General features: G+C 42.2%; 1 protein-coding gene across 4 annotated transcripts in view; it reads left to right on the forward strand.

The window, feature by feature from the left end:
• The first annotated feature begins 2,093 nt into the window (after positions 1-2,093).
• Positions 2,094-15,142, forward strand: part of IFT56 (intraflagellar transport 56) — a 60,940-nt gene continuing 47,891 nt past the window's right edge. Inside the window, exons 1-6 of one of the 4 annotated variants that reach the window (XM_004046301.4) lie at positions 2,094-2,148; positions 3,031-3,545; positions 4,347-4,484; positions 7,551-7,643; positions 9,597-9,711; positions 13,644-13,693. In XM_004046301.4, coding sequence (XP_004046349.1) covers positions 3,543-3,545; positions 4,347-4,484; positions 7,551-7,643; positions 9,597-9,711; positions 13,644-13,693 — 399 coding nt within the window. In that variant the 5' untranslated portion in view covers positions 2,094-2,148; positions 3,031-3,542. Of the gene's footprint in view, positions 2,149-3,030; positions 3,546-4,346; positions 4,485-7,497; positions 7,644-7,869; positions 7,946-9,596; positions 9,712-13,643; positions 13,694-15,142 lie in introns of those variants that run through there. The other 3 variants (XM_063708797.1, XM_055393212.2, XM_004046305.5) reach the window with 3 other exon arrangements.

The following is a 15,142-nucleotide window of genomic DNA, read 5'->3' on the forward strand; positions in this document are numbered from 1 at the left end:
AATCATGCTACTATAAAGACACATGCACACGTATGTTTATTGCGGCACTATTCACAATAGCAAAGACTTGGAACCAACCCAAATGTCCATCAATGATAGACTGGTTTAAGAAAATGTGGCACATATATACCATGGAATACAATGCAGCCATAAAAAAGGATGAGTTCATGTCCTTTGTAGGGACATGGATGAATGTGGAAACCAGCATTATCAGCAAACTACCGCAAGGACAAAAAACCAAACACTGCATATTCTCACTCATAGGTGGGAACTGAACACTATGACACAGTGAGAACACTATGACACAATGAGAACACTTGGACACAGGAAGGGGAACATCACACTCTGGGGCCTGTCATGGGGTGGGGGGAGGGGGGAGGGATAGCATTAGGAGATATACCTAATGTAAATGATGAGTTAATGGGTGCAGCACACCAACATGGCGCATGTATATATATGTAACAAACCTGCACGTTGTGCACATGTACCCTAGAACTTAAAGTATAAAGAAAAAAAAAAAGATTAGACAGACAAGGCCCATTATAGAAATCTCTTAGAAGACTTTCATAAATGCTCAGGACTGTAGGCAGACACACAAAACTGCAAAGGCATTGCTTCAAGCCACTCCTCACTGTTTCTAAGAGTAGTTGACTGTAGTAAAATACAACAAGGTCAACAAAATCCAGATGAGTCAGTAATATCATATTTTGAGAGGTGTGAGTAAACTTAAACAATATTCGGGTTTATCTGAAGAAAGCTAAGCTAATAATCAAAATGATATTCTTCTCAACTCCAGTTTTATAAATAGGTTAGATGAAGAATTATCACTAATAATGAAAAGACAAAACCCTCGCTGGGCCACTTCTCAAACTCATAATTTGGTCAGTTTTGCTGCCCAGTTGTCTCATAACTGAAGACGAAACTGAGAAGGAGGCCAAACAAAAGAGCAAGGCTAATAAAATTATGAATTTACAGTCGAAACAAATGTCCACACAATTTGGACCTTCAAGATATCCTTATAAATCCGCAAATAGACTTAACCATACACTTTCAATTAATGCAAAAAGCCTGATCACATTAAAACGAACTGCCAAAAACTAAAAAGGAAAGAACAACAGGTGGAGTCAGAAAATAAAGAAGGGGGGTGCTCCATGGAACTTAAAGGGGTCTTTCCTTTTCTCCTTACACTCTGAGAGAAAAGAAATTGTTTAAAACTCCCCTTACTGTTTTCATCCCTCATTCTGTGGAAGCATTGCTAAACTTGAACCACACTCAACATTATTCAATGAGTAGACTAGCTTCATAGGAAGTTTCACTTCTTTTAGCTTCTCATGTCACCATCTCTAGATGTAACAAGCTAAATATTGCAACTCTTCTTCCTTCACTTTCAGATGAAACACCATACAATTGCATAACTCTAACTGATAAACTTGTTTTCTCCTAGGGCTGATCTGCAAGAGACTTTTCTTACTTAGGCTAATGTTGTTTGGTTTACAGACGGATGTTATTTAAAAGATGAATCTGGAACTTACTGTAAAGGTTTACGCAATAGTGTCTTTAACAGAAGAAATAGAAAGTGCTTACCTTCCAGAAGCCACTTAGATTCGCTTCTGTCTTTGTACCACAACTGTGTATTGAAGATGTCATTTGCCATGTAGAGGCCCTAACCAATTACACACAAAAGGCCCTAAATAACAGCCATATGAATGTCTCATTATTAAATAATGAAGTTACTGTCATGAGAAGACAGTATTACAAAACTGTATGGTCTTAGACATACTCACTGCAGCCCAAGGAGGAATCTGTGCTATGACAGAAACTGAATGCTGTGTTTATATCCCAGATGAATCAAATAACGTCACCAAATTAATGACTGATTTGAAAAACTCTAATAATTAACCTTTCGGATCCAAAACCCTCTCTAAGCTACTGGTTAAGTAGTTGATTTGGATCTTGGGGACCTTGGTGGCAAAAGCTGTTATGTATTTTAGGAATTATCATAGTTTGTGTTTTGTCTTGCCTTTGTCTGCAGAGCTGTTATGGTATTTATCTGCAATTGGGTCAACACACAGTGCTGAGAAAATGTGTAGAACAAAGACTACTCAGAGAATTGTTTGATTGAAGAGGCAGCCATGTAGCCTGAATCAGGTTCCAGAACTACTTTCTCTTGTTGCTTTATAATTCGGACTTGGTCCTTTCCAATGTCCCCTCCTCCCTGGGATGTGACTGCCAGGAAGGGGCCTTCCTAGTGACATGAGGTTTGATCAAATATACGGCCTGAGAATATAATTCTTCTATAATGCTTTCTCTGAAAGCTTTTGAAGAAAAGGGGAAAATGTGAAAAGAAAATTTCAGCACTTTCCAAACGTATTATGCCAAGGGGAAAAGTTAAGCCCTGTAAACTAAATCACAGAACATGGCTGTTTTTCTTCTCTGGTGCATGACTGTTGCTTCCTGATCTTTGTGTTGATGTTATATATTAACCAGATTTTTTATTCTTTATTCAGACTAAATGACGTTGGAGATAGAGACCCTTGTGATTGTTACCTCTTTACAATAGAATATTAACCCCCTTACAGTGTAATCAATAGTAGTGAATTGAATCTTCTGTGTACGTTAGCCTCATCTAGAAAATGCTGTAATTACGTACAGCACTCCTGTTTTTGGTGATATAAATGACCCTCACCTTTCCCTGCATCAGGGAGCACTGATCACCATTCTTTGCTGTCAGTGGTTCCCGGGATAGCCGCCCTCACACTTTGCACTTGAATAAACTCTTTCAACTGGATCCCTGAGCTTTTTGGTTATTTTAGGCTGACATTAGTTAACTAACAAGATGTTAGTTCTTCAGTCTGTTAATTCTGAGGGGTTGACCAGAGGTCCTGTAAGGTCCCTTCCAACTCTAACATTCCACGATTTCGTGAATTTAAAGACTGTGGTTGCCCCTGTATTAACTGGGTTCAGGAGTAAGATAGATAAATTAAGTCATCCAATCGACAAATATTTATTACAGTTCTCTATTGTGTGTAGGTGTATCTGTGGAAATAGGAAACTGTATTTTGGTGCACTCCTGCTTCCAAATCACAGAACTACAACTCCTTCAGCAGAAATTTTCTAAGCTTCCCGCCCCAGCCAGAGACCAAGATTCTGCGGTGCACATAGTCAAGGGTTGCTATGGAGTCCAACGCGGCCCAAAACGGAAGTGGTCCCTGAAAATTTCTTTCCTAGAAAACTTGCATTTGAAAAACAATGCCATTCCAATTCGCCTTTTCCTAAAGTAAACTCATAAATAGAGACAACCAAACTTTCGCTCTCAGCCCAGAGAACGACGCTCTCCTCCCAAGAGGAACCTCGGCTCTTCCGCGGCAGAAGCTGCACGGAACCAAGAAGCCGCGGGCGCTGGTTCTCCAACGAGCTTTTCTCCCGTACGTACCAGCCTCCTGGCGGGGTTGCCGTGGAGACAGAGCGTGCTGTGTGGATGCGGCGAAACGCTGTGGCGCGGCCTTTGCTGTCTGGTGGGGACTCACAAGACCGACGTCAAGATGGTTAGTGGCTCTGAATAGTGAGGGAGTACTTTGAGTAGGTCCTGAGGCTGGCGATTAGAGGTTCCCAGCACACTTCTGTGTGAAGTCTAGGTGTGTCCGCAGAGAGTAATCCCCAGCTCTCCCTGTGTTCCCACGAGGCACAGGGATGCAACTGTAAATACCTCGATGCTTTCTTCCCTCCTGCTTCTCCGTTTACCCACATTTAAACCACTCGTGGGATGGGAAGCAGAGGAAGGGAAAGCTGAGATGACAGAAGCTATGCGAAAGCATCTCTAGCCAGAGAAGATAAAAGTTGGGAGTAGCTGTTTGGTCCTTCCTAAGTATTGGGTGATGGCTCTTCTAGTAGAATACCTGTTACAAAACGAGTTTGAATAGGCTTCCCTGGGGTTCGTTGTTAAGGATTTGACTTAAAATTTTTTTTTTATTTTTATTTTTTGAGATGGAGGCTCGCTTTGTCGCCCAGGTTGGAGTGCAGTGGCGCGATCTTGGCTCACTGCAACCTCTGCCTCTAGGTTCAAGCGTTTCTTCTGCCTCAGCCTCCCGAGTAGCTGGGACTACGGGCGCATGCCACCACGCCCGGCTAATTTTTGTATTTTTAGTAGAGATGCGGTGTCACCATATTGACCAGGCTGGTCTCCAACTCCTGACCTCGTGATCCGCCGCCTTCGCCTCTCAAAGTGCTGGGATTACAGGCATGAGCCACCGTGCCCGGCCTTGACTTATAAATTACAGAGCTGTCACTCTCAGTTTAAATCTGATAATCAGAATTGGACCATACAGCTGTCTTTGTTTCTTTTACAGATGCTTTCAAGGGCCAAACCTGCTGTAGGCAGAGGCGTACAGCACACTGACAAAAGAAAGAAGAAAGGTAGGAAGATTCCAAAACTAGAGGAGCTACTTTCAAAAAGAGATTTCACTGGAGCTATTACCCTGTTGGAGGTAATGCCCAAAGAACGTTGCTTCTTAGTGTATGAATACCAGACTGTAGATGAATGCTTGGGTGAATGCTGGTTGCTATGCTCTTGAAATAGGTGGGTGCATTCTGGGGCTTCCTGTACAAATCCCATGTAAATCTAGTCAGGCACAGATTCCAGATTCCAAGTTAGCTATAAACCTGATAAAAAACGAACTAAAAAACAACTTGGCTGGGCGCGGTGGCTCATGCCTGTAATCCCAGCACTTCAGGAGGCTGAGGCGGGCAGATCACAAGGTCAAGAGATCGAGACTATCCTGGCCAACATGGTGAAACCCCGTCTCTATTGAAAATACAAAAATTAGCTGGGCATAGTGGCACGTGTCTCTAGTCCCAGCTACTCGGGAGGCTGAGGCTGGAGAATCGCTTGAACCCGGGAGGCGGAGGTTGCAGTGAGCCAAGATCATGCCACTGCACTCCAGCCTGGCTACAAGGCGAGACTCCGTCTCAAAAAAAAAAACAAAAAACAAAAAAACAAAAAAAACCAACGTATTTCTTGAGGGCCACTTTTGAGTATGTCTAGTTCACCAATGGTGATTACAATCTAAAAATATGAAGGGACCTTTTATACAATGTCATTTCACACATTGCTTATCCCAACCCTTGACCAATGTATGATTTTTTCCTATTATGTGTTCTAAAATTTTGATCAAATTTAAATAATTCTAACATGCTTATGGTTGAAAATATAGCCCCAGAAAATATTTCAAATCTCCATGGCAGTAGTTCTCACCTTTTAATATACATTGGAATTACCTAGGGTACTTAATAAGATATTGATTCCTGGGCTCCTGCTCTAGGTCTGCAGTGGTGCTCAGGAATCTGCATTTTAAGGTGAGTAGTCTAAGTGCTTCTGATGGAGATGGTCCCAGGAGACTGTGCTTTGAAAAACTGCTTTGTGGGAAACACATGTTATAGGAGGGTGAAGGGTTGCACCAAAGAATGAAGAGTTCTGACAGCATGGTCTGGTTGTGTTGTACCACACTCGTTTCTCTTAAAATGCTACTCCATCCATATTACTCTGAATCTACCCTTATTAATTGTTATAATTAGGTTTACATATATTTCTCCATCTTCCACAAATAGTTCACTCTTTTTTTTTCTTTTTTCTTTTTTTGAGTTGGAGTTTCACTCTTGTCACCCAGGCTAGAGTGCAATGGCGCAATCTCAGCTCACTGCAACCTGCACCTCCCTGGTTCAAGCAATTCTCCTGCCTCAGCCTCCTTAGTAGCTGGGATTAGAAGTGCCTGCCACCATACCTGGCTAATATTTTGTATTTTTAGTAGAGATGGGGTTTCACCGTGTTGGCCAGGCTGGTCTCAAACTCCTGGCCTCAGGTGATCCACCTGCCTCGGCCTCCCAAAGTGCTGGGATTACAGGCATGGGCCACCGTGCCCGGCCTAGTTTGCCTTCTTACTAAGTACGCTGGTGTTGAGCATGTTTTTTAGCTTTTTGGGCATCAGCTTTCTCATCTTTACAGTGGGGGAGTTGGCATGGAAGAACCTTCTAGTTCTGTGAATCAGTGGACTGAGTGTTATGCATATATCTATTTTCATCAGTCTGTTTTCCTCTTTTTTCTCTAAGACAATGACCACATTTTCCTTGTTGCATAACACCAGGTTGCCTTTATTTTATTTTATTTTTGAGACAGGGTCTCATTCTGTCACCCAGGCTGGAATGCAGTGGCCAGATGGTGGCTCACTGCAGCCTCAACCTCCCAGGGCTCACACGAGTCTCCCACCTCAGCCTCCCAAGTAGCTGAGACTACAGGCACGTGCCACTATACCTGGCTAATTTTCGTTTGATTGGCTATTTGTGTGTGTGTGTGTGTGGACACAGGGGTCTCACCATGTTACCCAGGCTGGTCTTGAACTCCTGGGCTCAAGGGATCCTCCTGCTTCTGGCCTCCCAAAATGCTGGGATTATGGGGCCAGACTGCCTTTAAGTTGGCAGGGAGGCTCTGCTCTTTGCTCACATTCTTAGGTTGTTAGTTGGAGTACCCTGCTGCATGGGAATGGAAACTGCTATGGTTTGGGCTAAGGAAGTCTCATGTGCTTTCCTGTATCTCCAGGGAATTCAGGGAGACCTCACATGAGAATTTCTCTAGAATTAAGGCATGATACTCAAATTCATAGCATTTGATAGGAGGAGGATTTCTAATGTTGTAGAGTTAGCTACAGGAGTAAATTCTTAGCCCAGACAAGAAAATATCAAAGGGATGTCTTCATCTTGTAATGACTGAGGCACCTGAAATTCTATAGTGATGCTCCGTAAATATGTGTTGGCTCACTATTTGATTTATCACCCTGTAGAGTGAAAAAAAAAATCTTATCTTACCACGGAAATTCAGAATTCTCTGTCAAGGTCTCAGTCTTTTCCTCCAAAATAAGGCTTTTCTTTTGTTGGCTGAGGAATTCATAAATATTTGTTCACAATGGACATAAGTGAGGCCAAGTCTTCTGAACAACCTTAACTCTTGTAGGCCTGGTAAGCTAGCCTGCTCGAAGGTAATAGAAAGATTCTCAGTGAAAGGTTACAACCTATTAGTAAATATATGCGTGTGTTAATGCAACAGGACTCAAGTGGGAGGTTAAATGCAGTAGAGCACGGAGGATGACAACATGGGCTTTGGAGTCAGGCATTTCTTTAAGTCCCTGCCAGCACACATACTGGCCGTGTGGCCTTGAGTTCATGGTTCAGCCTCTCTAACCTTCAGTTATTTGGCTCTAAATATTTTACATAATTCTCTTCCTTATATATCACCCAGAATTGTTAGGCAACTCAAATACTTTCTGGAGTATAATATCAGTAAATACAGAAAGCCAAATATGAAATACTTGAAAATATAAATTTCTGTGACAATTAGAAGATACTTGTCCTGTAGGTATAGGTTTAATTAAACCTCATATTGTCATGCTTCTAATACTTAGATTGCCTCTTGTTCGTCAGTAACCCAACATAGCATTTTTTTTTAAACAGAGAGTTTACTATTCAAAATTTTCATGTTTTTTAAATACATTTTTAACCTGAAGTTCAAACGTCATGTTGGAGAAGAAGAAGAGGATACTAATTTGTGGATTGGATATTGTGCCTTTCACCTGGGTGACTACAAGAGAGCTCTGGAGGTTAGTGTTAAAAAAGTTTTTTTCCTAACAGAACTGTGTTTAAAATGTTATTAAACTTTATATTATAATAATACATGTTCATGGTAAAATTCAAACAATGCAGAAGGAAACAAAAAGAAGTTACCTATTTGCATTCTTCAGTTATACTTGTTAATGAAGGTAACCACTGACTTTTTAAAAATTTATGGCTTTAGTAATCGTCTAATGTTAATATGTTCCATTACAGTAGTTCCCCCTTGTCTATGGTTTTGCTTCCCGAGGTCAATCTGAGTTACCCAAGGTCAATCTCAGTCTAAAAATAGGTGAGTACAGTATAATAAGATATTTTCAGAGAGACAGAGCAAAAGAGACCACATCCTCATAACTTTTATTACCATATAGTGTTATAGTTCTGTTATCCATTATTGGTGTTAATCTCTTATTGTGCCTAACTTATAAATTAAACTTTATCATAGGTGTGTAAGTATAGGAAAAAAACATAATATGTATAGGATTCAGTACTATCCAAGATTTCAGGCATCTACTAGGGATCTTTAAACATATCCCCTGTGGGTAAAGGAGGGCTACTGTATATGTACATGTATCTTGTGTACGTTTTACTTTTACATGCATACTAATGAGATTGTACAACATATTGGTGTTAGCATTTATTAAGTCAGTCTTCAGAACAGGAAAATTAAGCCATTTTGATAAAAACTTTCATGAGTCTTTTCTCAAGAGAATTTCACTTTTCCTTTGCTTGGTTATTTTTAGACAAAGGAACAATTATATTTATATTTTTACAAGTAGAATTGTTTTGAGGAAATTGTTTTTCTTGGTCATTGTAAACCCTACCCATCTACAATAATTAATCAATGGGATTATGGATTTACTTTTTCTTTTTTTTTTTTTTGATACGGAGTCTTGCTCTGTCACCCAGGCTGGAATGTAGTGGCACGATCTCGGCTCACTGCAACCTCCGCCTCCCGGGTTCAAGCAATTCCCCTGCCTCAGCCTCCCGAGTAGCTGGGACTACAGACATGCGCCACCATGCCCGGCTAATTTTTTTGTGTGTTTTAGTAGAGATGGGGTTTCACCATGTTGGCCAGGATGGTCTCGATCTCCTGACCTTGTGATCTGCCCGCCTCGGCCTCCCAAAGTGCTGGGATTACAGGCGTGAGCCACTGCGCCCAGCCACATTTCCTACATATTCTCATTCCCAAGATGTAATCTAAGCAAATTTGAAGAACCTTCATAACTAAAATGAAAATATTCAAGGACAGTTAATGAGGAGGCGAGATGAAGAACAAAGGAACAAAGTTGGTGAAGGAAAAGGGAAGGTGTGAAAAGGACAGAATAGAGGCTGGTAGTATTCGTAAAAGGCATAGGAGGATAGAAAGAACAACCCACTTGTAGTAAGAAAATGAAATAAAAACACCTGGGAAAGACTGATAAAAAGTGAGAGTGTATGGAAAATGTCGTTAACAAAGTGAGTCTTAGAAAGTGTCCTTGGCAGGAAAAACAAAACATTTTAAAAATCCGAAGGCCCCCTCAATGCCAAAAAAGCCAGAAAACAATTAGAATGAAATGAAACTTGGAGTGTATTAAAGCCATCAGATTTTAAGTTAACTGAACGTGTGAATTTCTTAAAGGGTATCTTGTATGTCTTTTTTACTTAGCAGAAATAAAATAGTTCAGTTACTTTTTGTTTCTATTGTTTGTTAGTCCCTATCAGTATTAATTGGGGGACAAAAACCACAAGTATAAGATTATATGGACAATAGCCCTGCAGATGTAGGACTGAGCTTTAACTTCAGTATTTAACCTTTTCAGAATAGAATAATTGCAGAGCATGTAGGATTCCCTAAATGTGAAGTTGCTTAATCTCAGTATGAAATCCTATTCCATTGTGGAAGAATGGCCCATCAATTGCTTTGCTGCCAAAATGAGATCACTGCTTACTATATATTTCAGGAATACGAAAATGCTACAAAAGAGGAAAATTGTAATTCTGAAGTCTGGGTGAACCTAGCTTGCACCTACTTCTTTCTTGGGATGTATAAACAAGCTGAAGCAGCTGGATTTAAAGGTAAAGGGGCTCTTATATCTGATATTCTTCATTCATAGTTAAGAGTTGTTTTGAAGATTTTAAAACTTAATTGTATTCCTTTTTCTCTTGAGAAAAAAATTGATATTAGAAAGCTAAAAAAATAGCTTTAGTCCTCAAAGAATATTGGATTTGAGTAACTATGTTTAAAGAGAGAGTTAGTGCCACACCCCACCAGGCTACAGCCAAAAAGCAGAAGGACAAAAGAAGAAAAAGGGCCAGGTGTCTTTCTTAGGCCCCATCACGGAAGGATGGGCATGCTGTTGGTGGTATTTAGGTATAGTTTTATTCAGGCTCTTATGGCTGTGGACTTTATCGCTGCTTTTCCTGTTTCTAAGTGAGAAACCCAGCAATTTCAGTTTGAAGAATCCAGAAATCATCCCTTCTGCTTTCTTACATATGATATTCATCTCAGGGCAATTGTACTCAAATTTAAAAATAAGAATAAAAGGGAAACATGGTAGAAAAAGTTAAAGATGGCTGGGTGCAGTGGCTCACACCTGTAATCCCAGCACTTTGGGAGGCCAAGGTGGGCAGATCACCTGAGGTCAGGAGTTCGAGACCTGCCTGACCAACATGGAGAAACCCCATCTCTACTAAAAATACAAAAATACAAAAGGTGGTGCATGCCTGTAATCCCAGCTACTTGGGAGGCTGAGGCAGGAGAATCACTTGAACCCGGGAGGCGGAGGTTGCAGTGAGCCCAGATCATGCCATTGCACTCCAGCCTGGGCAACAAGAGTGAAACTCCACCTCAAAAAAAAAAAAAAAAAAAAAAAAAAAAAAAGGTTAATTAAAGTATGAACCAAATTAAGTTCAAGGAAATGCAGAGAAAGTGGGCACTGTAATGTTTGATAGGGAAGAATGTATTTGAGGTAGAATTAATTTATACATATAAAGAATTTCAGCCCAAATTCATGGCAAACATGGAACTTGAAGACTTTTTTTTTTTTTTTAAAAGACAGGGTCAGCCGGGTGCAGTGGCTCACACCTGTAATCCCAGCACTTTGGGAGGCTGAGGCGGGCAGATCACGAGGTCAGGAGATCGAGACCATCCTGGCTAACATGGTGAAACCCCGTCTCTACTAAAAATACAAAAAAATTAGCCGGGCGTGGTGGCGGGCACCTGTAGTGCCAGCTACTCGGGAGGCTGAGGCAGGAGAATGGTGTGAACCTGGGAGGCGGAGCTTGCAGTGAGCTGAGATTGCGCCACTGCACTCCAACCTGGGCGACAGAACAAGACTCTGAATAAAAAAAAAAGACAGGGTCTCACTATGTTGTCCAAGCTGGAGTACAGTGGCTATTCATAGGTGTGAGCATCGTATGCTATAGCTTCAAACTCCTGGGTTCAAGCCATCCTCCAGCCCCAGCCTCCTGAGTAGCTGAGACTACAGACACGCCCACCATCATGCCCAGCAAAGCCTTTCTTGATTTGTACCCAAATTATTTCATATGTACTAATGTAGTTTTTCCTAATTTAGTTATAAGGTCCTTTATGTTACTTACTTTATCTCATATTTGTAGGCTTTATCTGTGCTGAGAACAGTGTTAGACACATATAAGGTGATCGTGGTAGCTATCTCTATTTCCATATTTTTTTTTTTTGATCATTCTTGGGTGTTTCTCGCAGAGGGGGATTTGGCAGGGTCATAGGACAATAGTGGAGGGAAGGTCAGCAGATAAACAAGTGAACAAAGGTCTCTGGTTTTCCTAGGCAGAGGACCCTGCGGCCTTCCGCAGTGTTTGTGTCCCTGGGTACTTGAGATTAGGGAGTGGTGATGACTCTTAATGAGCCTGCTGCCTTCAAGCATCTGTTTAGCAAAGCACATCTTGCACCGCCCTTAATCCATTTAATCCTGAGTGGACACAGCACATGTTTCAGAGAGCACAGGGTTGGGGGTAAGGTCATAGATCAACAGCATCCCAAGGCAGAAGGATTTTTCTTAGTACAGAACAAAATGAAAAGTCTCCCATGTCTACCTCTTTCTACACAGACACAGCAACCATCCGATTTCTCAATCTTTTCCCCACCTTTCCCCCTTTTCTATTCCACAAAACCACCATTGTCATCATGGCCCGTTCTCAATGAGCTGTTGGGTACACCCCAGACGGGGTGGTGGCCGGGCAGAGGGGCTCCTCACTTCCCAGTAGGGGCGGCCGGGAGAGGCGCCCCTCACCTCCCGGACGGGGCGGCTGGCTGGGCGGGGGGCTGACCCCCCCATCTCCCTCCCGGACTGGGCGGCTGGCCGGGCGGGGGGCTGACCCCCCCCACCTCCCTCCTGGACGGGGTGGCTGCCGGGCGGAGACGCTTCTCACTTCCCAGACGGGGCGGCTGCGGGGCGGAGGGGCTCCTCACTTCCCAGACGGGGCGGCTGCCAGGCGGAGGGGCTCCTCACTTCTCAGACGGGGCGGCCGGGCAGAGACGCTCCTCACCTCCCAGACGGTGGTGGCCAGGCAGAGGCGCTCCTCACATCCCAGACGGGGCGGCAGGGCAGAGGCGCTCCCCACATCTCAGACGATGGGCGGCCAGGCAGAGACGCTCCTCACTTCCTAGATGGGATGGCGGCCAGGAAGAGGCGCTCGTCACTTCCTAGATGGGATGGCGGCCGGGCAGAGACGCTCCTCACTTTCCAGACTGGGCAGCCAGGCAGAGGGGCTCCTCACATCCCAGCCGATGGGCGGCCAGGCAGAGACGCCCCTCACTTCCCAGACAGGGCGGCGGCCGGGCAGAGGCTGCAATCTCAGCACTTTGGGAGGCCAAGGCAGGCGGCTGGGAGGTGGAGGTTGTAGAGAGCCGAGATCACGCCACTGCATCCCAGCCTGGGCACCATTGAGCACTGAGTGAACGAGACTCTGTCTGCAATCCCGGCACCTTGGGATGCCGAGGCTGGCGGATCACTCGCGGTTAGGAGCTGGAGACCAGCCCGGCCAACACAGCGAAACCCCGTCTCCACCAAAAAAAATACGAAAACCAGTCAGGCGTGGCATCGCGCGCCTGCAATCGCAGGCACTGGGCAGGCTGAGGCAGGAGAATCAGGCAGGGAGGCTGCAGTGAGCCGAGATGGCAGCAGTACAGTCCAGCTTTGGCTCGGCATCAGAGGGAGACTGTGGAAAGAGAGGGAGAGGGAGACTGTGGGGAGAGGGGGAGGGAGAGGGAGAGGGAGAGGGAGCCAGAGTTTCTGATTATAAACAATGATGCTGGGTAATGTTTAAATGAGAACATTGGATATGGATGGTCAGTTGAAAGATACCAAAATGTCACATATTTTTTTCTTATACATTGAAGTATGACTTTTTCTGTAAAAGAGATAGAATCGGGTATCCAGAATCAGAAAGTTTTCCAAGAGTGCAGAGGAGATTTGGAACTTAAAAGCTGTTAACATTTTTGCTGGACTGCCTGTTTCAGTATGGCACATAATTATGCTAGAAAATCTGTGGAATAGAGGCTGGGCTAGTATTTAGGAAAACATGGCAGTATAATTGTGGAAAAGGAGATATCAGAAGGAATTAACAAAGAATACTGGGACTAAGAGGTGAATGAGAGTAGATTCATACACACATTAAGATGACCATGGGTGTCTCTTACCACTGTTTGGTTTGGTATATGAACAACACAGAGGTGGGCTGCTACTACAACCATGTGTGTGCAGTGTTGCATGGTGGATCACCATAATAGGATCAGGTAGAACAAGCAGTGGAGAAGAGCAGAATCTTAGCACCTTTCTCTTCTAGTTCTTGATGCTGTTTCTGCTACTGCAGGTGGACACCAGACTCAAACAATATGTATTCTAGCAGAGACATATTAGGATCAGATGAGTAAGGTTTGGGAAGATTCATCCGACTCTCATTTCATTCCTACAAGGGACTGCTAGACTGTTGAGTTCTTTAATAAGCAGCTTGGATTTTTTTTTCAGCTTCAAAAAGCCGACTCCAAAACCGCCTCCTCTTCCACTTGGCTCACAAGGTATTTATGTTCTCATTTCACATTTTTCTGTTTTAAAAATATTTTTATTTTTCTTCCTTCTTGTTACTAACACTAGTGAGAGATATTTAATTAGAAATTCTTGTTAATGGTTTTCTAGAACAAGTGGAATATAACTGTTAATTGTATAGGATTTTCTCCTCTATCAATGTTCTTTACCTACTGAATTTATTCAGAGATGTTAGGTTTTATTTCTCCTTAAGCAACAGTCATATAAGAAGTTTAGACTGGGCATGATGGCTCGCGCCTGTAATCCCAGCACTTTGGGAGGCTGAAGCGGGCGGATCATCTGAAGTCAGGAGTTCGAGACCAGCTTGGCCAACATGGTGAAACCATGTGTCTACTAAAATACAAAAAAAATTAGCTTGGCTTGGTGGCACACCCCTTTAATCCCAGCTACTGAGGAGGCTGAGGGAGGAGAATTACTTGAACCCAGGAGGCGGGGGTTGCAGTGAGCCGAGATCGTGCCACTGTACTCCAGCCTGGGCGACAGCGCGAGACTGTGTCTCAAAAAAAAAGAAGTTTAGTTTGTGTCAACTATACTATTATCTGTTAGGAAACAGACTCAGAGTCACCTTGTCCTGACTCCTAGAAATAAATATACACTTTTCAGAATTGCTGTATGGTAATAATTTTGATAATGATAAAATTATTTTTTAAATAATTTTTCAAATTTAAAATTTTAAATAATTGTTTAATTTATTTTAAAAATTGTTTTATAGCATTCCACCAAATGCATCATATGTGCCATTATTTATTCAACGTTTCTTAGTTGTTTGACTTTAGATTATTTATAATTTTAAAAATTTATAAAAATGTCACTCTGAACATCCTAGAAATGGACATACCTACTGGGTATGAGCAACTTTAAAGCTTTTAATTGATATTGCTAAGTTGTTTTACAGAAAGTTTAATCATCCACAGGCATTATATGAAAATAATTATTTTTGGTACATTTAGAAATTCCACATCATAATTGTCACTTTGTCTCTTTCTCTTTTTAGTTCTGCTTTACATGTTTTTCAGACTGTGTCATTAAGTGCACGCAAACTTAGAATTGCTAGTAGACTGCCTAGCAATAATGTCTTCCTAGTAGACTGAAACATATATTATCATGAAATATCTCTCATCTCTGAAAAATTTCTCTTTGTCATATTTGTGAGCTATACTAGCTCTTTTGGGTAGCATTTGCCTATTATATCTCTCATCTATCCTTTTACTTTCTACCTTTCTATGTCCTTAAATTTAAGGTGACTCTTATAAACAGCATATAAATGAGTTTTGTGGGTTTTAAAATCCAGTTAAAATCTTTATTAAAAAAAAAACCTCTAGTATATAATCCATTTACTTAATGTATTTACAAATACGGTTAGCTTCATAACTGCCATCCTGTTATTAGTTCTCTATTTGCCCAGCTGGTCCATGTGGTCT

This window comes from Gorilla gorilla, chromosome 6, assembly GCF_029281585.2.
Source record: "Gorilla gorilla gorilla isolate KB3781 chromosome 6, NHGRI_mGorGor1-v2.1_pri, whole genome shotgun sequence".
Classification (NCBI taxonomy): Eukaryota; Metazoa; Chordata; class Mammalia; order Primates; family Hominidae; genus Gorilla; species Gorilla gorilla.